The sequence below is a fragment of the Cebus imitator genome, unplaced genomic scaffold (genome assembly GCF_001604975.1).
Source record: "Cebus imitator isolate Cc_AM_T3 unplaced genomic scaffold, Cebus_imitator-1.0 Scaffold258, whole genome shotgun sequence".
Classification (NCBI taxonomy): domain Eukaryota; kingdom Metazoa; phylum Chordata; class Mammalia; order Primates; family Cebidae; genus Cebus; species Cebus imitator.
Window position 1 is genome coordinate 2,327,954 of NW_016107573.1, and position 25,059 is coordinate 2,353,012.

Below are 25,059 nucleotides of genomic sequence, written 5' to 3' on the forward strand. Positions count from 1 at the left end.
AAAAAAAAAGAAACATCATAGTGAAACTGTATCTCTACTAAAAATACAAAAAATGAGCTGGGTATGGTGGCGGCATTGGGAGCGGGGTTATTATTGGGATTAAGGGAGATGTTGTTGGTAAAGCACCCAGCACAGTATGTGTCACAAAGTAAGGGCTCTGTGGAACATGGTGGCTCTCACAATTTGAGTGTGAATTACCCTCTGAGATTTCACCTCAAGCATTTAGGTAAGGGAGCAATGCAGCATTGGGGTGAAAATCTGGCGTCCCTCACATGCTCTTCCAACCCACCCCAAGACCCTGGGGATTAGGCAGGAGCCAGTCCCACTCAGCTTGTACTCTGGAGCTTCCTGGCCTGCCAGGGCAGGTTGGGAATCCCCCATAAGTTCCTCATTTAGTCATCTGGAGCAGGGCCCTGACCCGAGGACCTGATCTTCCCTTTCCTTGGCCTGTGAAGATAAGCAGAAGTAAGAGCAAAGGTGGGCCTCCTGAGACATTCAACTCAAGGCTTGTAACCAGAATGCTGCCCAGGGCCTCTGTCCTCCTGGGTGGTGGCAGTCACTTGGGGAAGGGGTTCGAGTTTGCTTAATAATTACCACCACCCTCCTCTGTGGTTTTTTGGTGGGTTTTTTTTGGATGGATATAGTTCAGTTTAGTTTTGTTTTTGAGTCGGGGTCTCCCTCTGTCACCCAGGCTGGAGTGCAGTGGCACGATTATAGCTCACTGCAGCCTTGAACTCCTGGGCTCAAGTGATCCTCCACCTCAGCCTCCTGAGTAGCTATGACTGCAGACATGTACCACTATGCCTGGCTCATTTTTTTTTTTTTTTGAGACGGAATTTCGCTCTGTCGCCCAGGCTGGAGTGTGCAGTGGCACAATCTTGGCTCACTACAACCTCTACCTCCTGGGTTAAAGCGATTCTCCTGCCTCAGCCTCCTGAGTAGCTATGACTGCAGACATGTACCACTATGCCTGGCTCATTTTTTTTTTTTTTTGAGACGGAATTTCGCTCTGTCGCCCAGGCTGGAGTGTGCAGTGGCACAATCTTGGCTCACTACAACCTCTACCTCCTGGGTTAAAGCGATTCTCCTGCCTCAGCCTCCCAAGTAGCTGGGATTACAGGTGTGCGCCACCACGCCCAGCTAATTTTGTATTTTTAGTAGAGATGGGGTTTCACCATGTTGGCCAGGATGACCTGGCTAATTTCAAAAACAATTTTGTAGAGATAGGGTCTCACTCTGTTGCCCAGGCTGGTCTCAAACTCCTTGCCTCAAGCAATCCTCTGGCCTCTGCCTCCCAAAATGTTGGAATTGTAGGCATCAGCTACTGTGCCTGACACCATGTAGACTTTCATCCTGAGCTTCCTGTTCTGCTTCTGAGTGACCCCTCCATCCTCCCAGGATAATCATGGTAATGCCATTTCACAGAGGAGCCTGTATGGTGGATAAGGCTTTCACCTATATCACCTTATTTAATTCTGTGAGAATATTTATCATCATAGTCCCCATTTTACAGAAGCAGAAGCCAAGTCCCAGAGAGGTGAAGTGACTTGCCAAGCATCACACAGCTTGTATCTCTGAGTCCACTGAGCTCCAAGCTCCTCAGGAGCAAGGCTGTACACCCAGCCAGGCGAACAGCACTCAGTGCTGGAGTTGAGTGACAGAGCGGGATGTGAGAGGGCCTGGATTCACTTGCCAGTGCCATCCCCTGCTTGACTTGGACTTTGGCCAGTTATTGTCTTGCTGAACACCTGAGTTTCCTTATCCACAAAAGGGAGTTGATAATTAAAGGACCTATCTCATGGGCTTGTCAGGATTAAATGAAATAATGTAAGTTAAGTGCTGAGCACAGTGTCTGGTACATAGCCAGCATCTGGTAAGTGTTCTAACAGACATTCAGTTAAGTTAATTGAATATTAGAATTGTAATGTTATAAAATGCCATCGTCAAGCAGATCTGTGCTCAGCCCTGTGCTCGGTTTTGAGGAAGATCTAGAGCTGGTACCAGGCCAGAGAGGGAGTGCTCTTTATCACGCTCCTACAGTGCTTTACCCACCTGATCTCAAGGCAGAGGACTGACTGTATTCCCTCTCACTGCTGACAACACTTAATGAAACTCATAGTGTCTGAGGTCACCAAGCTAATGAATCAGTCAACACACATTTGTTGAGCACCAGCTAGGTATCAGGCACTGTGCTAGGCTTGGGACACACTGCAGAGAATGAGGCCAGAGAGCTGCCTCTGCAGAACAGCCTTCAGGTGGAGAAGCTGCACCCGTACCACTGGGCAGCTCACATTCCCCAAACACGCCATTCCCTTCCCTATTAACTTGCATTTGAACATACTGGGCCTTTTGCCTGGTGTGTCCTTTCCCCTTTCTCAGCCTAGCTACTTCCTGTCACCCTTCAAACTCCAATTGAAAAGCTAACTCCCCTTTAAAGCTTTCTCCAAACACCCCGCCCTCACCCTGGGGTCTTTTTGCTGTCTCCTAGCTCCTTCTACAAGCTCCTGTGATAGCACTTCTTCTCTGTGTGCTAGTTACTTACCCACCCATTTGTCTCTGCCAGATTGACCTCCTCAAGGCAGGGACCACATTTAATTCATCTTTGTAGATTCAGGGCCTGGAACACAGGCTCTAGAAAGGTGTGCATGGAATATAATGAGGGCCTGATTGTGTTCTGTCCCTAGAGTGGTTAGGAAAGACTCTGTAAAGATGAGAAGGAGTTTGGAGTGAGGCTTCCCAAGAAGATGGCACCAAATTTGAATGGGGTTTGAAGGAAGATGGCTCAAGGGCAGAGGCCTCTAGAGATGGGACTGGGGAGGAAGGGGTGTACAGGGAAATGGAGGGCCTTGAGAGTCAGGGCCTGAAGTTTCTTTGTTTTTTTTCTGTTGTTGTTATTATTGTTCTTTGTTTTTTATTGAGAGAAAATCTTGCCCTGTGACCCAGTGGCCCAGTCTAGGGTGCAGTGGCATGATCATGGTTCACTGCAGCTTCAAATTCCTGGGCTCAAGTGATCCTCCCTCTTCAGTCTTCCGAGTAGCTGGGACTACAAGGCATGTGCCATCATGCCCAACTACAGGGCCTGAGGTTTCTGTTGGATAATGAGGGCAGTAGAGAGTCATGAACGAGTCTGGGCAGAGGAGGGGCCTTTATATAAACAGTGAGTCAAGGCTAATGTGGGTAAGATCTATCAATGAGATCTAGCAATTTGGTAAGGATGAGTGAGGGAGCCATACATGAGTCAGGGTGGCCCCTGAATGCCTACAGTGAGATTGTGATCCAAGAACCCAGTCACCAGCAAGAGAATTTCAGGCAGCACTCTGCCTGGTAGGAGCTGGGATTTGGAGACGGGTTGTCTTCCGCTGAGAATAGTCTCAGGCAGCACGCAGTGACTAATGCCTATAATCCTACCACTTTGGGATGCTGATACAGGCGGATTGCTTGAGCCCAGGAGTTTGAGACTAGCCTGGGAAATATGGCAAAACCTTGTCTCTACAAAAATTACAAAACTTAGTGAGTCATGGTAGCATGAGCCTATGGTCCCAGCTTCTTGAGAGGCTGAGGTGGGAGGATTGCTTAAGCCTGGGAGGCAGAGGCTGCAGTAAGCTGAGATTATGCCACTGCACTCCAACTTGGGCAATAAGAGTGAGACCCTGTCTAAAAAAAAAGAGAGAGAGAGAGAGAATAGCCTCCATACCTTTCTGCAGTTGTCAGGGAGAGCTGCTTTGGGGGTTTCTTCTGTAGTCTGCACCCTTCTCTAGCTGAGTGCATCAAAGGAAGGTGGATTCCTTGGTTTTTCTTTTTGGGAGCCAGCAAGGCTGATGCCTAAAGGAACCATTTCTCACAATGAGTAGGGTGGAGCTGAGCAGAGTGGAGAGCTGGGCAGAGGCCCAGGGCACCAAGGCCAGTGAAGGGTGGAGAGAACCTGTTTACCATTGTGCACTGACCCAGCACTGGAAGGAGCAGAGCCAGGGAATTCCTCATGGGAAAGAGAGGCAGGCCCAGAATTAGCCTGCATTGCGAAGGAGGGAAAATGAAGCAAGCAGACTCACTCAGACAGGGAGCCTGGACACTGCCAGCCAGCTCTAATGCAGGGACGGCTGGGCCCCAGAAGGGAGTGCCAGGCTCCAATCTTCCTTTTTTCCTACCAGCTCACAGTGTGGCCTCGAGCAGATCACTGACCTTCTGGGGAGGGGATGGCCTCACTGCATGAGCTCATAGGTTTCCCTGTCCTGACAGTCAGCCATTTGCACACCACAGGCCTACCCTTCCTGCACTGTGGTTTCCCATCATCACTTCTTATGGAACTGGTCTAAGAGCTATCGATACCTTCATTCATTGCCACCCCTTAGGGCAGTAAACTCCAGAGGCTATTGCCCAGTATGCAAAACAGGTCAGCCTTTTGTTTATCCTCACTTCACTTCAAGCTCTGGGTGGAAGAGGGAAGCCCTCTGGATCGGTGATTGGCCATGCTCCCCCTGCACCTCCATTTCCCAGTTTTCCACACTTTGGTGGGACTTCCTCCAGCTGCCTCCTCTTCATCCTGGAGGCCCAGGTGTGAGGGGTTATTTTCATGTTACTCTTGCCTGTCTCAGCACAGAAGGTGATGAACAAGAGGGAAGGGAAAGCGACAGGGATTGAAGCCCTAGCATGTGCGGGGTGCTTTATATGTCTTGGATAGTTTAGTGCTCAAGTGGCAGCCTCTACTTCCAGGCTATGTAACCGTGGGCAGATTACTTCACTGTGCTGAATCTTAGCGTTCTTGCCTATTAAATGGAAATAATTAAAGCTATTTCCTTGGGGGATTATGTGCCTGTACAGTGCCTGGCAGAGCTAGTACATGGCCAGCGCATGAAATGTGTCAGCTTATTGCCTCACATCATGTTGACCAGTGCTCTCTGAGGAGGTGGCACTCCTCCTGCATTACAGATGAGGAACTGGAGGCTCAGAGAGTAGAGCAGCCAGTCCAGTTTCACACAGCTGTAAAGCCTTAGGGCTGGGATTAGCGGCCAGGAGTTTGAGTTTGTTTATCATGAGCACATGAAGTAATCTCTCAGAGCCTTCATTGCGTCATGAGTAAAATGGCGGTCATCATGCCCTGTCTACCTCAAAGGCCTGTGTGTGGGACCAGTCAGATGAGGAAAGAGATGTGAAAGCGCTAGTTAAATTGCAAAAAGCAGTCACCTAATAGCTACCATTTGCTGGCCACCCACCAGGCTGGGCTCTTGGACACATTTATTCCTTATTGCAGCCCTGTAAGATTATGAGGTGTGCGTTATGACTCCACTTAAAGATGAAGAAGTTGAGGCTTAGGAGGTCACATGTTTTGTGCATAGTCTCCTAGTTATTAGATGGAGGAACTGGAGTACCTAGCTCAGTTGACTCTATTTATTCTCCTCTACACCCCACCTGGTTTCTTCAATGGGTGAGATGAGGATCAGTCCCGTGGTCTGTGACCTCAGACTTTCTGCTTAGGGTGTATTTCTCTTCATTTGGGCTAATTCAGGGAGTGAGGTTTGGAGGGGGGGGTTAGACCGGTTCCTTGGTATCAAGGTTTGTCTTCCATGACAGGCTAGGATAAGGAGGTGATGGGCATGGGCACTGCCCCTGCTGAGCCTGCCTAGCCAGAGGTGCTGAGATGTGCTTGGGCAGAAAGCAGATGTCTAGAAGGACAAGGGAAGAGAGAACCCCCACCTTTGGTCTCAGTAGCCTTAGGAAGCAGTCTTGTCCATCCGAACTTTTGGAAGCCTCCAGCCTCTGGGTTTTTGGAGAAGGCTGGGAAACTGGGAATCTACAGAGAATGGGGTCAACAGAGTGTCACTGCTGCCTTGGACCATGACATGGCACAGCATGGCCAGGTCTGTTTCAGCCCAGGAGCCTGACAAGATCTGTGATTAGGTGCCACCTCTGTCTCCTCTGAGCCTTTCCTCCTCAGAAGCTGGGGCTGCCAGCAAATGGGAGATTACCCAGGCTTACCATCTCCACCTGAGGTTATGCTGGCAAACCATCCCGTCCAGTGTACTGGCGTCTCTGAGTATTGCTAGGTGCAGGCAGGCCACTTACTGGGGCAGTTAGAACACTGGAGGAGGGGGTTAGACTATCTCCAGCGGTTTGGGGGCCAGAGATGGAGCCACACAGAAGCATCTGGAGAAGGGCCTGGTTTTCCTGCAGCTTTCCCCAGGGAGTTGGAAGTATCACATAGGCCACTGTGACAGAGGGGAAGCCCTGGGTCAGCCACTTATTTATTAGCTTTGTGACTTTGTCCAAGTCATACAACCTCTCTGATCAGGCCAAGTCTGTCATGGGCCAAATGGAAATAGTAATTATTCTGTGAGGGCCCACTTCACTGGGCTCCTAGAGGGACACAAAACATTTCTGAGGTAGAAGTAGCTTGTAGCCCCGAATGCAGGCAGATGAGGGTAATGATGTTATGGAGAAAACCAGGCAAGCAGCTGTTGAACACCTGGAGGTGTGTGGTGGCAGTCACAGAAGAAGTTCAAGGCCTGGTCCAGTTGGGGAGGGACAGTGCTGAGGAGCATGAGGAAGTGGTAATGAAGTGCTTATTTCACACTTAATGACGTCACTCATTTATCAGTTGGTGCTGAAATCAGTTTTAGGGGCTTGTGACCAGCATTAAAAAATGAATAGGCTGGGCTTGGTGGCTCACACCTGTAATCCCAGCACTTTGGAAAGCCGAGGTGGGCAGATCACCTGAGGTTCGAGACCAGCCTAACCAACATGGAGAAACCCTGTCTCTATTAAAAATACAAAATTAGTCGGGCGTGGTGGCACATGCCTGGAATCCCAGCTACTCAGGGGACTAAAGCAGGAGAATGTCTTGAACCTGGGAGGTGGAGGTTGTAGTGAGCTAAGATCCTGCCATTGCACTCCAGCCTGGGCAACAAGAGTAAAACTTTGTCTCAAAAAAAAAAAAAAAAAAGAAAGGAATAGAATAATATAAAACCAATCTGGAAATATCAGAGTGCATTAGTACATGTTAGGGCAACTTGTTTCCTAAAATGTATTCTGGCTCTGTGTGTGTGTGGGGCGGGGAGGTGTCTCAGTTTAGAAAGTATGAGAAATGGTGTTTTGAGCCAGGCTGAAGGTCTTCAGGTTGGAGGACAGTTAACATGATCTGGGCAGGCAGGCAGGCATGCAGGCTGTGTCTGGACAGGCATGCAGGCTGTGTGGAGGCTGAGGGCTTGGCCTGTGGAGGCAGCAAAGTGTATAGGGGTCAAGAGCATGAGCTGTAGAGTCAGTCAGTCCTGGGTTTGAGTCCCAGCTCTGCCACTTATAGCTACACGGTCTTAAGGAAAACTCTTAACCTTACTAAGCCTTGGATTTTACTTTAAAATGGGGAGAATGATGTTATAGTAGCGTTATTATGAAAGGTACATGTGATAAAGGTATGTGAAGCATTGAGTAGAAAATTAGTAAGTAGTAACTCATCTACAAATGGTAACGACTGTTGCTGATATTATTATTGTTGTATTTGTGGATTTTAGTGTCATATTGGGCTCTGAAGGGCTACTGTCACTTGGAAAAGGGAGAAGAAAGGGCCTTCAGGTAGGGATGAGTGGATTATGAGGGATAAGCATGTGTATGCCTGGTATGGGAGGGGTCTGAGAACTGTGTGGCCTCAAAGGGGTAATGAGATTACAGGTAGAAGATATTAGGACAATGTTGGCTTAACTGGGGAAGAAAGTTTTAGCAGTGGAAACTGTTTAACAATAGGGTGACTTTGCCTGGAGGTAAGGAAGATCTATCCCTGGTTGAGTTCCAGCAGTGGCTGAGCCACAAGAGACTGGTGTCACTTGGCCCTTTTGGCTTCAGAGACTCCCTCAGGCTACCCTAAGGAAGGAGGGGTTTTCTGGAGGATGAGTGAGGCCCCTAGATTTGCGACACCACCCCCCCCCCCCCCGGCCCCGTGGGCCATTTGGTCCCTTATACTGGGCCAGCTTCTCTCTCACTAGCAGCTGGTTCATGTCCTTTCCATTGTCAGGAGGAAGCCACCTCAGGGCTTTACACTGTCACATTGTTTTCAGGGACCCCTCTGGCTCCAGGTTTATCTCACAGCTCCTCTCTAGGCATCCTTAGAGGATCAAATTCATAAGATAGGCTGGGCACAATGGCTCACGTCTATAATCCCAGCACTTTGGGAGGCCGAGGTGGACGGATCATGAGGTTAAATCGAGACCATCCTGGCCAACATGGTGAAACCCTGTCTCTACTGAAAATACAACATTAGCTGGGCGTGGTGGTGCGTGCCTGTAATCCCAGTTACTCGGGAAGCTGAGGCAGGAGAATAATTTGAACTGGGAGGCAGAGGTTGCAGTGAGCTGAGATTGCGCCACTGCGCTCCAGCCTGTCAACAGAAGGAGACTCTGTCTCAAACAAACAAAAAAAATTCATAAGATAGGCTGTGCAAGCATATAGGGAAACAGGCTCAGAGAAGGAAGGGGACTTGACTATTGTAGAAAGGATTTCCATATCAGACAGCAATTGGATCAGATGTTTTCTAAGATCCTGACTGGGTTAACTGAAGGATATGTGAATCTTCTGATATTTAAAAAATAGCCTGCGATGTTTCAGGAGCACATCCTGTGCCTAGAGACATCTACCTGCAGTTAGAGAGCACAGGGTATGCTGAGTGCTGGATACAGCCAGACCTCCAGGGTCTCCTTCTCACCATCTCCAGGTAGATTAAACTCCTCTGCTGTTAAAGGAAAAGCCATTCAAATGACCACATTGCCTCAAAATGTTCCCAGTTTAAGATTTTAAAAACCAAAACAGATCTTTCCATTGACATGTACATTTAAAGTAGTAGTGGGTTGTTTTGTTTCTGAGATGATCTTGCCAAATTAATGGTGTAGCTTAAAATCAGTGGTGTCTTAGAATCCAGGAAATATGGTAGTTTGTTTTGTACTCTTTTGAAATTCCGGTTTGAGGTTTGACATTGGGGGTTTGAAACTGCCAAAGCTGTTATCTGGCATCAGTTAAAAGAACTGTCAATTTAACATGTTCCTCTGTGTATCTGCAGTTGGGAGAATGGGTGGCTCTGAGTCCCTGCAGTTAGATTTTATCAATAAAGCCAGACTGAGGGGTGAGATATCAAATAGACATAGTTAATCACCTGTGAGTTCTTTGGAAACTGGTAATCTCAAGTGAAAACGTGGCCCTCTGTAAGCCTCAGTTTCTTCATCTGTGCAGTGGGGATATTGGATCAGCCATGATATACATCCATAACTGCCAGAACTTCCTGTTGACTCGGTTTGGGCACCCTTCTGACTGGTTAACTAAGAAGGCTCATCCCCTGACTTGTTGCATAAGCAGTGCCTTATAGGTGGTGGTATCATGGCCGGGGAGGTATGGGCCCTTAGTTTCTGCTCCTGTGATGTTTGGGGGTTGCCTGTAGATACATATCCCTTTGTAAATTACCTGACCCTTTGTAAAGGCATGTCCATGATTTGCTGTTATCAAGAAAAGCAAGGAAAGGAGTAACCTCATGGCCTAGTTCTGCCTCTAGGTGGTTCAAGATGGAGTGACTTGTATCCATGTGTTGAGGAGACCGCCTTTGCCTAGGCTGTAGTCCTTCCTCAGACGTTCAGCTTCAAGGCTGCTCTCAGGCCTAGGCAATTCCCCAGATAAAATGCACTGAAGAAGACCTTTGCTTTTGTGTCTTAGAGGCCTCAGCTCTGCCAGGGCCCCTCCCTCCGCTCGTCCAACCAGTAAAAGTCACAGCAGCACATTTCCTTCCGGCAGAGAGAGAATCAGAGACTCAGGCCTGGGCCAAGCCCCAGCCCCACCGTGTCCTGTTCCTGAGAACCTCCTCTGAGCTGCCTCCAACCCTGTGCCCCTTTCTGAGAGGTCAGGCAGCACTGTATGCTGACTCTTGGCTAGGACCTGACTTGGATATGAATCTGGGTTTTTCCACTGATTTGCTGTTGGACGCTGAGCAAGATAGCTTCCCTGGGTATCTTACTTCTCTGAGCCTGTGTCCCATCTGTCATAATATCTTATTCTGTTAAGAAAGCACAAAAAAGCACCTTGGTGCTGAGGTGTTTTCCCCATATTCAGTGCCCACCAGAACATCGACTCCATGAGGGTCAGGACTTGGTTCTAATCATCGGAAGGCATCTCCACAACTCGCCAGGAGGCCCTAACCCTAGAACAGTGCCAACACAGCTGTGCTCGCTGCCTAGTCAGTAGATCTACAAATATAAGAAGTGGTATTTGATGGGACTTTGAAGTGTGTGTAGGATTTTGATGGGTGGAGACAATTTGGGAAGCATTCCGGCAAAGGGACTGGCCTGAGTAAAGGCTGAGAGGTGGGAAAGGGCCAGGGCATAATTGGGGAAACTCTGAGTAATGAGTTTGGCTCAAGTAAAGAGGTAAGCATGTTATTTCTGTACTCGTTGGACTAGTTTTTGTGTTCAACTCTGCACCTTGTACATAGGCCCTCCGAAGAGGCTTGTTGACTACAGCAGACCCAGGACAGGAATGCTTTGCTTTGATGCACAGATGCAGACACTCACTCAGCCTCTGCCTCAGAGAGGCACGTGGCCCCTGACCACATTAGGGGAGTAGGCACTTGAACCACCTGCTGTCTCTAGCTTATGGCTTGAGGTCGTGGGTGGGGAGGTGGCGTGTTTCCTCTCATCTGCCATAGGACAGTCCTGAGGTAGCTGTCCTGAAGGGAACAGCAGGGATGGTAGGCAGGAAGAAGGGAGGTCTGACCAGGCTGGTGGCTGGGAACGAAGCCAGGGCCTTTGCTTCCCTTGGCGCCTCTCACAGGCCCTGCCCTCTGCTCCACAGGCTGGAGGAAGTCCCCCTGGAGGTGCTGAGGCAGAGGGAGTCCAAGTGGCTGGACATGCTCAACAACTGGGACAAATGGATGGCCAAGAAGCACAAAAAGGTGAGGGGCCTGGCCTCAGGTCTCGGACTGGGACTTGGCAGCCTGGGGAGGAGGAGGAAGAGGGAGGAACTTCATCAGCTTAGGAAAGCAGGGGCTTCTCCAACAGCCAGATGCCTTAGGTGTCTTCCAACTGCCACTGAAAGACAGAAGCTGGCCTGAGGGCAGGGGGAAGGTTGGGCCCTCGCAGATGACTTCAGATTCATGCAGAATATTGTCCTGTAGTTAAACCTCAAAGCCTCTCCTAGCCAACAGCTGCAACACAGCTTTCCTGTAGCCTTCCCAGGAGGTCTGAAGTGCTGCTTACTAGCTATCAAGGAGGACTTCATAATACTGCCGGCAGCTAGCGTGTATGGAACATGCGCTTTGGTGCTGAGACAATTCCTTACAGTACCCTAGTATGAGGTTAGTAATAGTAGTATCCCCACTTTACTGATTACCTTGTCATCCAGATTTGAACCCAAGCAGTGTACCTTTAGCACCTGCCCTCTTAGCCGCCACAGTACGAGGCCTTCCTTACCCTCTAGATTAATTTGATGACTTCCCTGTTGACTCCTGACCAAAGCAAAAAGAAAGAAGTACCCTCACATTTTAATAATAGTCTTAATAAAATGAAATCACCCGGAAGTCCTTTTCGAGTTAGGCTGTCTTCAGACACTAGCTCTATCGCCCTGTGGGAATGTTCTTGCCCACCACTCTTAAGTGTGTGTGTTGATGTCCTTGGTATTCCTCATCATGGTGTAGTTACTGCCTGGCCTAGAGGGGGCCTGTTCCAAGCCTCACAGCTGGGGTCTCTCTGTACAAGTTTTCAATGCACAGAATGAACCCTATTGCCCGCTTTCATCATCTGACACTCTAGCATGGTCCAGGCTGGCACAGATGGCTGCAAGGCCTCACAGAAAGCCCAGGACTGATGGTCAGGTATATAGACTTGGGCCCAGCCTCACGCCTTTCCTCTCTTCACACCTGTGGCTAACTGTGGAACTTCTGCACAAGTCACTTCACCATCTCAGCCTCAGTTTCTCTGGCCAAGCGGGAGTGATAATCCTGTTGCTCCACGAAGTGGTGGTAAGTGCTACAGAGACTGCGTCAGAGGCTGAAGCCCTGTGCTGTGAGAGGAGAGGCTCACCCAGACCTGGGCTCCTGCTTGCTGTTCTCTCTTTTTATTTTTTGAGACTGAGTCTCGCTCTGTCACCCAGGCTGGAATGCAGTAGTGTGATCTCAGCTAACTGCAACCTCTGCCTCCCAGGTTCAAGTGATTCTCCTGCCTCAACCTCCCGAGTAGCTGAGACTACAGGCGCATGCCACCATGCCCAGCTAATTTTTTGTGTTTTTAGTAGAAGCTTGGTTTCACCATATTGGCCAGGATGGTCTTGATCTCCTGACCTCGTGATTCGCCTGCCTCGGCCTCCCAAAATGCTGGTATTACAGGTGTGAGTCACCCCGCCCAGCCCTCTATCTCCTTTTATTTGTTTATTGATTGATTGGTTGATTGAGACAGGGTCTCACTCTGTCACCCAGACTGGAGAGCAGCAGCATGATCTTGGCTCACTGTAGCCTCAACCTCCTAGACTCAAGTGATCCTCCCACCTCGGCTTCCCGAATAGCTGGGACTGCAGGCACATGCCACCACACCTGGCTAATTTTTGTATTTTTCATAGAGATGGGGTTTCGCCATGTTGCCCAGGCCAGTTTTGAACTCTTGAGCTCAAGCAATCCATCTGCCTTGGCCTCCCAAAGTGCTGGAATTACAGGCATGAGCCGCCACACCCAGACTATCTCTCTCTCTTTTTTTTTTTTTTTTTTAACAATGTTAAGACAGTTATTCCTCAGCTGCTTCCTGCCTGACTCTGGGTCTGTTTGCCTCCCTCATCGTTCCTCTGGCTCGTACCCTGATCTGTAGCTTGCTCTGCAACAATCTGTTTTGGTGACTGGTGGTTGGCAGGGACCGTCAGCGTTCTTGAAAATAGGGATTCCAGAGGGGAGCTTTGGGGAGCACCTCTCAGCAGAGAAGCAGCTGGCACTTCCCCTTTTCTTGTCTGGCACTGTGGTTAGAGCCCGAGGCCTGCCTCTGCCCAGCTGAGGCCTCCACAGGAAGTGCTTCAATCCACCGTGCCCAGAGGCCCCAACCCACTGTTTCTCTGCAGTCCAGAACTACCCCCTGGGTGTCCCTCCTGCCACCTCAGCTGTGGCCACACCGGGCCCTGCCCTGGGGGCTCTTCCAGCCTGCCTGTGGAAGCTTGAGTTCTTCCTCTGGTCAGGAAGTCCTGGCACAGGAAGGATAATACCTGTTTCAGGAAGTGGGCTCATACCTAGTTCTGCTGGGAGGGTGGCTTCCTTTCCCTGACTCCTAGCCATGTCTAGGACAGAATTCTGGTCCTGCAGGGAGGCAGGGCTGGGGCTGGAATGCTGTCTTCCCGCAGGGCCCTGCCCTCCCTGAGTTCAGCAGGCAAGGGTGTGGCCTCACTCAGCTTTCATCAGAGACCTCCTTTCTCAAGGCCTGGCCTCAGAGAATGGTAATCCTTTGTGGTTTCTGGGAATACTTTCTCATGCTTTATCCTTACTGGTCCCCACAATCCTCCCTAACGCAGGCGGGGTAGGGATGACCCCCTGCAGCACCTTTATGCTGAGGAGGGCACAGTGGGAAAGGCTGGCTGTGCTCCCAGCTCTTCACTCCCCATGAAGTGTTCCATGGCTCTCCTGGAGGAAGCCAAGTATGATGGGGGCTGCAATGACGTGGGGCTGCCTCTTGCTGAGCTTGGCTCTGTGGGAGAGCCTAAAGGGCCTGTGGCTTTGGGCTAAAGCACATCCTTTTGCCAAAGGCTGCCCAAGTTGGCTTCCTTAGGGAGACCCTTGTCCCACAGCTGCAGGAAACTTCCTTGAGTCTAGGGCAGTTCCCTTCAGCTCCCTTCCTCTGCCTCCTTTCTAGGCAGTCCCAGCAGCTCTCACTTGGCACCTATGACCAGCCACTGATATTCTCCCCCCACCACCCTCAGCCTGTCTGCCTGGCTCCTTCCTGGTTCTTGACTCTCTCTGACCCTTGGAAAGTTTTCTGTTGTTTGCACTGGTCATCAGGAAGGCCAGGGCTTCTGTGCTCCCTCCTCGGAGAGCTTCCAGCGGGACTGTTGAAGGGAGTTTCTAGGTGAGGGTAAGTTAGGTGTGAGCTGAGGCCCTGGGCTTCTGTGTCAAGCATCCTCCTGGGATGGAGGGGCAGAAAGGAAGCCATCACGTACTGAACACAGACTGCATAGACTGTGTTTCAGGCCCCACGCTAAGCACATTTTCCCCCTCTAATGGATTCTTTCCACAGCTCTGCACAGTAGTAGATATTATCATTTGGATCTTACAGTTGAGAAGTGGTTGGCTCAAGTTCAGTGCTAGATTCAAACCCACATCCAGATGTTCTTATGCCCCGAGTGCCCATCCCCTTTATCACAGGTCGGGCTGCTTAGGGCAGGGGTTGAGGGAATATCATTGGCCATCTCATCCCTCTGCCACCACAACACTTCACAGGAGTGATGCCTCTGCCTTTGTCCTCACCTTCCTTGACAGGTCAGGGCAACTGCCTTCAGAGCCTCGTTCTGGTCCCAAGCCCAGGAGGAGCCCACTAGTGAAGTGGAAAGTACACGGGGCTGGATCCCTCCAGCCTGTGCAGTACAGCTAGGAGGTAGTAGGGTCTCTGATTGTATGACGAATTTATCTGCACTCTGCTTATGTGATGTAATTTCCCGCATAAATTTTCCCCCACCCTCAATTCCCCGATTGTAAAAGACATGATAGTTTTGATAGTTTTTCAAACTGAGTTTTGCCAGTGGAAAACTTTTCCTGATTAAAACAGCCGGAATTGAGCACTAGCTCTGGGTCATGAGCTGCCTCAAATACTCCCTCCCTCACTACTTCCATTCTGTGAGTGGCAGGGAAGACCTGGGCCATTTTAGCAAGGGCTGAGATCAGGACTCACACCCAGACCAGCCGTCTATCCCCCAGGCCGGTGATCCTGAAAGCTCAGTGTCAACAAGAGGAGAGAGGGGATTCTTGACCAAAACAAAGATGGAGCCATTTGAGCAGCCCCCATCTTCCTTCTGGGTTCTGTTGAGATTTCTCCCCGCTAGGCTGATGGTGTCTTGCCACATGGCTGCTGAAACCAACACACCCGCATGAAAGTGCCCGGGGCACACCTCTGAGCACATTCTGGTTCATCGCATGAGCTACCTTCCCTGTGGCTGTAGCTGAGCCCCACACAGTGCAGTGCCCTCCCTGGGGACAGACTATGGGGTTCACCCAACTAGTATGGTCCTTTTTTCTTTTTCCGAGGCAGAGTATCGCTCTATCGCCCAGGCTGGAGTGCAACCTCCGCCTCCCAGGTTCAACCAATTCTCCCGCCTCAGCCTCCCAAGTAGCTGGGATTCCAGGTACCCGCCACCATACCTGGCCAATTTTTTGCATTTTTAGTAGAGATGGGGCTTCACCATGTTGGCCAGGCCAATCTTGAACTCCTGACGTCAAATGATCTACCCTCCTCGGCCTCCCAAAGTACTGGGATTACAGGCGTGAGCCACCGTGCCCAGCTGTATAGTTCCATTTTGATTCAGAAGATAGTTATGAGGGTCTGGAATTCCATGGTAGACCTCAGGAATGCCTGCGTCTTCACTGGACCAGGGATGTGGGACTCTGCCATCACCTGGCATTAGCATATCTGATTGCAGTTACCTCCCCTCCCCAACTGTAGGATCTGCACAGTAGCAACAGTAGGAAAGTCCTCTTTTTTCCCCGTTTCTGCTCTTGTTGCTGTGTGCACTGAGGACCCACTGAGCACTGGCAAGGGGCTGGGCTGGGGGAGCTGCCTGGGTGGCTGCATGGTCTCAGCCGTCCTTTTGATTTTCAGATTCGTCTGCGGTGTCAAAAGGGCATCCCACCTTCTCTGCGGGGCCGTGCTTGGCAGTACCTGTCAGGAGGCAAGGTGAAGTTACAACAGAACCCTGGAAAGTTTGACGTAAGTTTCCCTTCCTTTGCTCTGCACTTCCTTCTGCATCTCTTGGTGTCTTTCCCATGGCAGCAATCCTCCACGTGCTCACCTAGACCTCACAGGATAAGCAATCTATGAAACCTCCAGTCATGTGTCCAACTCTCCAGGCCCCAGCAGCCAGACTGGCCCAGTCCTGAGTACCTGTGTCTCCTGGAGGCTTTGCACAACTGAGGCTCCAGCCCTGAGCCGCCCTCAGTGGAATGGCCAGATTTGCCACTCCCTATTCCAGCTCTTCTCTTGATGACCACTCAGGATTTGCCTTCCTGGGCTCAGTAGGCTACACCCTGCTCTTGGTCATTAGGAGAAGACACTCAAACGATTTCCCTGACTGCCTTGGGCCCCGTGGTCTGGGCCTGTGGGGGCTTGACCAGTAGGACCCCAGAACTTCAGTGCCTCCCGGCCTCCCATCCTCTACTGTTTCTCCTGCCTTGTCCAAGCCTGGCCAGCACAGCCCACCCGTGTGTCTTGTGGGGTCATCAGCCCTGGGAGTAGCAGAGCCAAACTCAAGGGAGCTGAAGAGAACTGCCTAGGTATCCCAAGGGGTCAGATGCCAGTCAGTGGCCAGAGAGGGTGCCGTCTCTTGCCATCCCTCCTCCTGTCCCAATATCCCTCCTGCTGTCCCCTGCCTCATGGCTGGCCAGAGTAAAATATCTCTCCATTCAGAGCTGGGCCACTCCTCCAGCCTGCTCCCCTAGGTAACTATGGGGAAGCAGTTGGATTCCCTGGGGTTGCCCTGGCATACCTGCCAGATCTGGCCCCAGGCATCAGGGTTTCTTGCAGGCCCTTGGGACTGGTGACAGGCAGACAGGGAGAGAGAGTAGAGCTGCCCACCACCAGCTCTCTGTTGACATACCTCATGCTTCTTCAGTGAACACTCCTGCCAAACCTGTTTCTTGAGATGGCTGGGCAGTGGCAGGGCAAGGTAGCCTAGAGTTTCTGCTGTTGACCTGGAGAGGGTGAGAGCTGTTTGCTGGCAACACTTGGCCTTGCCCGGACAGGGAAGCTGGTAGAGTGTCTGGTTGGGGTAGGTCTGAATCTGGCTGATTGGAATATTCCCCAGAGCACCAATACCAAGCCCCACTGGAGCAGCCTGTTGATTCCATAGTCTTCCTCCCATACATCTCTCCCATTTTGAGGGGCTGCATTCTGGGGAAAGTGGGAGGCTCAGGGGTGGGAGCCCCAGTCCAAGTCCATAGTTAACATCAGGCTGCCAGAGCCAGGCATGAGAGCCAAGAGCGTGGGCAGCCTGGCCAGCCTCCTGGCTGTGTGGTTCAGCAGGTGTGAGCATGTATGCAGCAGAATGCAGAGCTGTGTGCGTGTGTATGCAGAGCTGTGCTTCCAGAGAGGAATCAGCCACCCCCAGGGGGTCTGGAAGGTTGCTCGTGTGAAGAGGTGGATGTACAGAGAAGGCCTTCTTGATGCCCTGAAGCTGAGTGACGTGTTCCTGCACAGTCCTGGCGGCTGGAAGAATGGTTTGTGAGCACACTGGAAGGACTTTGCCTATGGGTGACCCAGAGGAAGCATGAGAAGCTCCCCCTGGTTGCTGTGGGTGCATACGCCAAGGCAGGGTACAGTGCGGGGCTGTGATGGCAGCAGGCACCTGTTTCTGTGCTCTCTCCCCAGAGGGCCCCCGATGTAATACCCAGTCCAGGCGGCCCCTCCCAACCTCAGCAGTCAGGGCAGCTTCTACAGGCCCTGTGGCTCCTTCTTCTTCTGCACGTGCTATTTGTTCCTCCTTTCTTTGGCAGGCAGTACCTCCGTGTCCTTTTTTTTTACCTGGTTTTCCTTTTCGTTTTGTTTTTGTTTTGAGATGGAGTCTCGCTCTGTCACCCAGACTGGAGTGCAGTGGCATGATCATGGCTCACTGCAGCCTCCGCCTCCCAGGTTCAAGTGATTCTCCTGCCTCAGCCTCCTGAGTAGCTGGGACTACAGGCATGCACTACCACACCCAGCTAATTTTTGTATTTTTAGTAGAGACAGGGTTTCACCATATTGGCCAGGCTGATCTTGAACTCCTGACCGCGTGAGCCACCACACCTGGCCTTATACCTGGTTTTCTTCTCTGGCTCCATCTTATGATGGTGCTAGTACGTCTCAGGCTGGTGGAGGCTATAGGCCCTATGACCACGGTACCTGCTTGTCTGCTGGTACCCTTTCTATCTGCGGCTTCCCCCTTTTCCTTTCTCACCAGCCATGTGAGGTCAAATGCCTTAGGCTGCTGAGATGCCTGATGAACACATTCTAGGAACTGAGTTTTGGGGTTTTCGGGTTTCTACCTCATGGGAACTGTTAGAAGAATTTGTGGGGCCCTCTTCCCCTTTCTGATGAAAGCAAACCGGCACTGTGCTCAGACAGTACCTAGAGGTGCATAGTACACAGACCCACACCTCTCCGTGTGGGCCTGCCACAGGGCCCCAGCCCCTCTCTGTCTCCTCTAGCCTGAACACTGTCAGCCACTCCTCTAATTATTTACTCTCTAGTCAAGTTCCTAGCACCCTGACACCCCCATTGAGGGGCAGAGAGGGAAAGGGGCTTGTATGAAGTCTCCTGCTGATCAGGGCAGGGCCTGAGTCTGCACGCATTGGGTGTGTCTGCTGATGACCTGGCCTCCTTCCTGAGGGCCTGGTGTTGCCCCAGACCTGCAGGCAATTTGTACTTAAACCGGCACCTCCATGGAAGTGCCTGGGCCAGTCGGGCACGGTGGTTCACACCTGTAATCCCAGCACTTTGGGAGGCTGAGGTGGGTAGATCACAAGGTCAGGAGTTCAAGACCAGTCTGGCCAACATAGTGAAACCCCATCTCTACTAAAAATACAAAAAATTACCCATGTGTCGTGGTGTGTGCCTATAATCCTAGCTACTCAGGAGGCTGAGGCAGGAGAATCACGTGAACTCAGAGGCAGAGGTTGCAGTGAGCCTAGATCACGCCAATGCACTGCAGCCTGGGCAAGAGTGAAAGACTCTGTCTCAAAAAAAAAAAAGTGACTGGGCCATGCCTTTGAGCACATTCTGGTTTGTCTCATGAGTACTCTGCTTCCCTTTTCAGCCCTATGGGTTTTCTCTTTATTTACTTTTTCTTTCTTTTTTAAAAATTGAGGTATGCATTTACATAGAGTAAAATGCACAGATCAGTGAGTTTTGATAAATAATACACATCCATGTAACCAACATGCAAATCAAGGTAGAGAACATTTCAAATGCCCAAGAAAAGATTTTCTGTTTTGTAATGGCTTTGTTATTTTGTAAAGGTGCACATACTGAAATGTTCACAGAAGTTCAAAAGAAAGAGTAAAACTTTGTTGAAACCCCGGCACCCAGAGAAGTATCTGAGGTTAATGGTTTGACAGATGTCATGTCCTTCCAGAAAGAGCTCTGTACAGATCTCACACATACCCCCCTTCCTGGAGAGGTGACGCCACCCGCCTGGGGAGGCGCTCAGCAGAGGAGCTGGGTTGGACGGTTCGAGTCAGACCTGGCCTCCAGTCCCAACTCCACCATTTTTCTAGCCATGAGGCCTTGACACTCAGTTTTCTCATCTGCAAACAGGCTGTAATGATAGGTCCTGTCTCTGGAGGTTGAGGAGAACGATCAGTGAGGCCCACAGGTACCCTGTGCCCAGCTTAGTGCCTGGCTTGGAGAAGTGGGAATAGCTGGTAGCTATTGCTCAGAGAAGCAGCTTTCTGTCTTAAGGATGTGACATAATGTATCTAACCAAGTTCTGAATAAAATGTCTGAAGGTCCTTCCAGCTACAGCTCGAGTGGACACTCTTGCCCTCATCGGTCTCCTAAAGCCAGGTTTAAGGTTTCCAGGGCGCTTCCCTCCTTGCCCCCTTGCCCCTGTCCAGGAATCCTTACCTGAGCTTATCTTCCTGTCCTTGGGAAGGCCCATTCTGTGAGGGGATTGGGTGGGCACTGCCCCCAGTGGAGGGCCCCCTCCCCTAATCCCTCGGCAGCCATGTCCTGTCAGCAATGCCCACCTCCATCCTCCCCAGCCCCTAATATGTGCCCTTGCTTCTAGGAGCTGGACATGTCCCCTGGGGATCCCAAGTGGCTGGACGTGATTGAGCGTGACCTGCACCGGCAGTTCCCTTTCCATGAGATGTTTGTGTCCCGGGGTGGCCATGGGTGAGCAGGCTGGGCCTTGGGAGGTGGCTCTAGGTCCTGTCTCCAAAGGGGTCTGAGGAGGGACAGTGAGTTCAGAGATTCAGAAGTTGGGTGTCCCCAGCTCCATTGTCAGCATTTCTGTTTTTTTGTTTTGAGTCTGATGTGTGCTGTCGGCATCTCCTCTTACCTCTGGGGTGGTTTCATCATTGACTCTAGAGTGTTAGAGGTTGCCCGGCCTGGCCCTCTTCGGAATACAGGTTTTGTTGGGGAGAAAGAGGGACAGAGGGAGTTGGGTGAGTGGAGGGTATGCAGGGGAGAGATGGGGCAGCCAAGGGGACCAAGACAGACACAGGGGACAAAGCTGGCCTGGCCGAGGGGCCACAGCTGCTGAGTGAGGGGCCCCTACTTCCAGCCCTGACACAGCCTTACATCCGCCCTGGCCCTGCTCCCTTTCTCTTTGAGCCTCTGCCCTCACCTGTCATAGGGAAGCCCTTCCCCACCTCCTTCCCCGGGCACGTGAAAGTCCAGGTGCTGCAGTAGGAGACTGACCCCTTGGTGACCACAAGCAGATCACCTCACCTCTCAAGGGAAGTGCAGATTCTAAGGCAGGCTGGTCCAGTGGGGAATGGGTGAAGGCCGTGAGTAGCAGAGTCACCCTGGTCATCACTGCTCTACCCGGCCTCTCCACAGCCAGCAGGACCTATTCCGTGTGCTGAAGGCCTACACGCTGTACCGACCTGAGGAGGGCTATTGCCAGGCCCAGGCGCCCATTGCCGCCGTCTTGCTCATGCACATGCCTGCTGAGGTACCTACCACCAGGCCCCAGGCAGGCAGGGGGTGGGTGGGGAACCCCCAACAGCAAGGCCTCACGTCTCTCTTGCCCACAGCAAGCCTTCTGGTGCCTGGTACAGATCTGTGAGAAGTACCTGCCTGGCTACTACAGTGAGAAACTGGTGAGTGGTCGCCTGACCTGGGACCTGCCCCAGGCTGGACACCCTCTGTGGCCCCTCCAGGCCCTTCTCTCATGGTGACTCCTGCCCAGGTTAAAACCTTCCCCGCCAACATGGTGAAACCCTGGCTCTACTAAAAATACAAAAATTAGCCGGGCGTGGTGATGCACGCCTGTAGTCCCAGCTACTCGGGAGGCTGAGGCAGGAGAATCACTCGAACCTGGGAGGCAGAGGTTGCAGTGAGCGGAGATTGTCTTACTGCACTCCAGGCTGGCAACAGAGCAAGACTCCATCTCAAGAAAAAAAAAAAAAAAGAAAAAAGAACCTTCCCAGTCTTCTGTTGCCTTCAGGCTGAAGTCCCAAGGCCTGCCGAGGTTAGGTCTCTTGGGGTGCGACGTTATCCCTTCCATGCTGCCTTTCATCTCAGCCTCTAGCTGCTCTGGCCACTTGGCAGGATTGAAATTCTTCCAGGGCACCAAGTTCCTCCCTGCCTTGGCTTTAGCCTTGGCCTTGGCCTAGGCTAAAATCTGCCTGGAAGCTCCTATCCCTGTGCTCTGAAAACTTCTCTTTTGCTTCAGCTTTTAGCCCTCAGGGAGCTTCCTTGACCCTGACAGGCAGGACCCTCCAGCAAATGCTTCAGAGCAGTCCTGCTCCTGCCTTGCTGTGCGCACTCAGCCCTCCCCCTCCCCTAGCTGCTTTTGCTCATGTGCCCTTCTCAGGATAAGCTCCCCCAGGGGACCAGCTGGCTCTGGTTTGCTCATCATCTTATCCTAGCACCTGGCAGAGGCTGATACCCTGCAGGCAGTTGCTGCCTGAGCCTGCTGGGTGCTAGGGTACAGTCCCTGCCCTGGCTCCTGCTGCCCACCGTCATGGCCCCATGGCCTCGATGTCTCCCCAGGAGGCGATCCAGCTGGACGGGGAGATCCTCTTCTCACTCTTGCAGAAGGTGTCACCAGTGGCCCACAAGCACCTCAGCCGACAGAAAATCGACCCGCTCCTCTACATGACAGAGTGGTTCATGTGCGCCTTCTCCCGAACCTTGCCCTGGAGCTCTGTGCTGCGCGTCTGGGACATGTTCTTCTGCGAAGGTACTGGGCTGGTCTTGGGGGCAGCATCCCTGTCCCCAGCAGCCCACAGGGGGGCCTCTTTCCAGAGAAACCCCCAAAAGGCCCATTGCACTTACTACCCACCCCCCATGCAGGAGTCAAGATCATCTTCCGGGTGGGGTTGGTGCTGCTAAAGCATGCGCTGGGCTCCCCCGAGAAGGTCAAAGCCTGCCAGGGCCAGTACGAGACGATCGAGCGACTGCGGAGCCTCAGCCCCAAGATCATGCAGGAGGCCTTCCTGGTCCAGGAGGTACAGCCCATGCCTGCTCCTTGTCACAGGGAGGGAGGAAGACAGGTGGGGGATCCTTTGAAGGGGGTCCCACTAACCCTCAGCTCCTGAAGGTGGGTCACCTATGCCAGGACCATTGCTATGTGGCCCAGAACGTGTGGGTGGACCTCATCCTTCTGTCTGGTGTAGAGCTAGGGCACAAAGAGGCCTAGCTCTACAGGGCCTTCTGGATCTGCTTGGGAATGAAGAGGAGTGGCAACCCACACCCCTTCTTTCTCCCTGGCACCCAATTCACAGTCTTAGCTCTATTTCCCTTGCTTCTTTCTTTATGGATACTTGTCTCTCAGGGGCTATAATTAGGTAGCACATGCATGGGCATATTTACACATGAGGAAATGGAGGCTCACAGAGGCAGGATCACTAAGCAACTCCCCCTAAAGTCACCCAGCTAGAAGGTGGTGGAGCTGGAATTTCAGCCTAAGCAACCAGGCTGCCCTGGGCAGTGGTGGGGGACACATTGGCAGAGAGCAGGTTTTTTTCTGTCTGGGTCTTATCCCTTTGGCCCCATAGTCGGGCAGGTGGACTCGTGAAGCTGTGGGCAGCTTTCCCCTCTGAGGTGGTGGATCTCAAATGTCCAGCTTACCTGGCACTCAGCTCTGGGGCTTGTGACTGCAGCTTGGGACTAGACTCTCATCCTTCCTGGGGTCAGTGTTTAGTGGCCAGGGCTGGGGGATGCTGAGGGAGACTAGGGGCCCAGGGTGGGAGGCAGAAGGAGAAGGTCCTTCTTCTTGGTGCCCACTTGCCTCGCACTGCCCCCGCAGGTGGTGGAGTTGCCCGTGACAGAGCGCCAGATTGAGCGCGAACACCTCATCCAGCTGCGGCGCTGGCAGGAGACCCGGGGTGAGCTGCAGTGCCGCTCCCCACCGAGGCTGCATGGTGCCAAGGCCATCTTGGATGCAGAACCTGGTCCCCGGCCCACCCTACAACCTTCACCGTCCATCCGCCTCCCCCCAGATGCCCCTCTCCCTGGTTCCAAAGCCAAGTCCAAGCCATCCAAGCAAGCCCAGAAGGAGCAGCAGAAGCAGATAAAGGCGAGAGGGCAGCCAGAGAAGCCCCCAGCCCCAGATCAAGCCATGGTGGAGGCCGCTGCAGGAGATGCCTATCCCCCACAGCATATGCCCCCGAATGACTCAGCCCCCCAGGTCTCAGCCCCTCAGGTCTCAGCTCCTCAGGACTCAGCCCCCCAGGCTTCAGCCCCTCAGGATTCAGCTCCCCAGGTCTCAACCCACCACCGCTCCCAGGAGAGCCTGACGTCCCAAGAGAGTGAGGACACCTACTTGTAACCCTGGCAGCTCAGGCCTCCAGGGCGGGGTCTCCACACACCTACACGGTTCATGAACTGACATTCCACGGCCTGCCCACCCTCTGAGGGCCAAGCCACCTGGTCACTGGGCTGGGCTGGAGTCTGGCTGGTCCAACACAGATTCTGCCTGAGCCTCCTTATTTATTTTCTTTACAGTGGCACTCGGGCTGGTCCAGCCAGGGCAGGCAGAAGCTAGGGACCAGGGGGTGGGGCCTCCTTCAGCCCCCTCCTCCTAGGGGATGCTCCCCAGGGCTAGGGTGCTGGGGTGAGGGGAAAGGGTGGGGTGTTCTTTGTGTAAAATAGAAACATGGTTTTGTACAGAAATAAACAGCCTTGTGTAGAGAGCTGGTGTGCAGCCAGGGGCTGGGAAGTGGGTACCACCTTGGTCACCTTGGTGCTCAGCATCTCTTCTCTTTGCCCTAAAGAGCCCCTCCTCCTGGGCCCCAGCCCAGCACCAGAGCCTCTCTGAGAGGTACCTTTGCCAGAGAACATGCTGAGTCCCTGGCCAGCCTTCATTCTTAACCCCCATTTTCTTTTCTTTTTTTTTTGAGATGGAGTCTTGCTCTGTTGCCCAAGCTGGAGTACAGTGGTGCGATCTCGGCCTACTGCAATCTCCACCTCCCGGGTTCAAGCGAATCCCCTGCCTCAGCCTCCTGAGTAGCTGGGATTAAGATGCCCACCACCACACCCAGCTAATTTTTTATATTTTAGTAGAGATGTTACCATGTTGGCCAGGATGGTCCAAATCTCCTGACCTCGTGATCCTCCTGACCTCATGATCTGCCTGCCTCAGCCTCCCAAAGTGCTGGAATTACAGGAGTGAGCCACCAAGCCTGGCCATTAACCCCCATTTTCATTCACCCCATCCCCACTGCCTCATGTCTACCTTCTGCCGTAGATGAGGGACAACAGGGCTGGAGCTCAGTGCTGGGCAGAGCAGGGCATGCTCCCCAGGCCTTGGTCCTCACCCACCACCAGGGGGACAGGAACTCCTAAGGAGGATATTTCAGGGCCTTCCTCCTTCAAGGTCTGGCCTGGATGCCACCTCAGGCACCATTAAATTTCTGAGAACTCATTCTGGAGGGGTGGTGGGAGGCCTGGGGTGGAGCACCATGAATGTCCTCACAGGCTCAACCCAGGCCCTCAGGCAAAGGGGAGAGGGGCAAAGTGTGGACCTTCGATAAAATGTCAACTTCCATTTACTGAGCACTTGCCATGTGCTAGGCTGGACTGGTCAGGTAGGCTCAATTAGCCCATTTTACAGATGAAGAAACAAATAGGAGCTGAGTGGGAAAGGAACCACCCGGTCTCAGCTAGATCTGCACCAGGAGCCCCTCACTCAGCCTCCTCTCCTGACCAGGGCCCAGGAGAC

The 25,059-nt window shown here is 52.2% G+C and overlaps 1 protein-coding gene across 4 annotated transcripts in view; it reads left to right on the top strand.

Moving 5' to 3' along the window:
* The window catches only part of TBC1D10A (TBC1 domain family member 10A), a 36,833-nt gene extending 12,802 nt beyond the window's left edge, over nt 1-24,031 (top strand). Inside the window, exons 2-10 of one of the 4 annotated variants that reach the window (XM_017499618.1) lie at nt 10,813-10,912; nt 15,795-15,902; nt 19,954-20,060; nt 20,730-20,844; nt 20,927-20,992; nt 21,888-22,077; nt 22,191-22,345; nt 23,146-23,526; nt 23,564-24,031. In XM_017499618.1, the coding sequence (XP_017355107.1) occupies nt 10,813-10,912; nt 15,795-15,902; nt 19,954-20,060; nt 20,730-20,844; nt 20,927-20,992; nt 21,888-22,077; nt 22,191-22,345; nt 23,146-23,526; nt 23,564-23,635 (1,294 nt within the window). In that variant the 3' untranslated portion in view covers nt 23,636-24,031. Of the gene's footprint in view, nt 1-10,495; nt 10,709-10,812; nt 10,913-15,794; nt 15,903-19,953; nt 20,061-20,729; nt 20,845-20,926; nt 20,993-21,887; nt 22,078-22,190; nt 22,346-23,145 lie in introns of those variants that run through there. The other 3 variants (XM_037728212.1, XM_017499617.1, XM_037728211.1) reach the window with 3 other exon arrangements.
* The last annotated feature ends 1,028 nt before the right edge of the window (nt 24,032-25,059 follow it).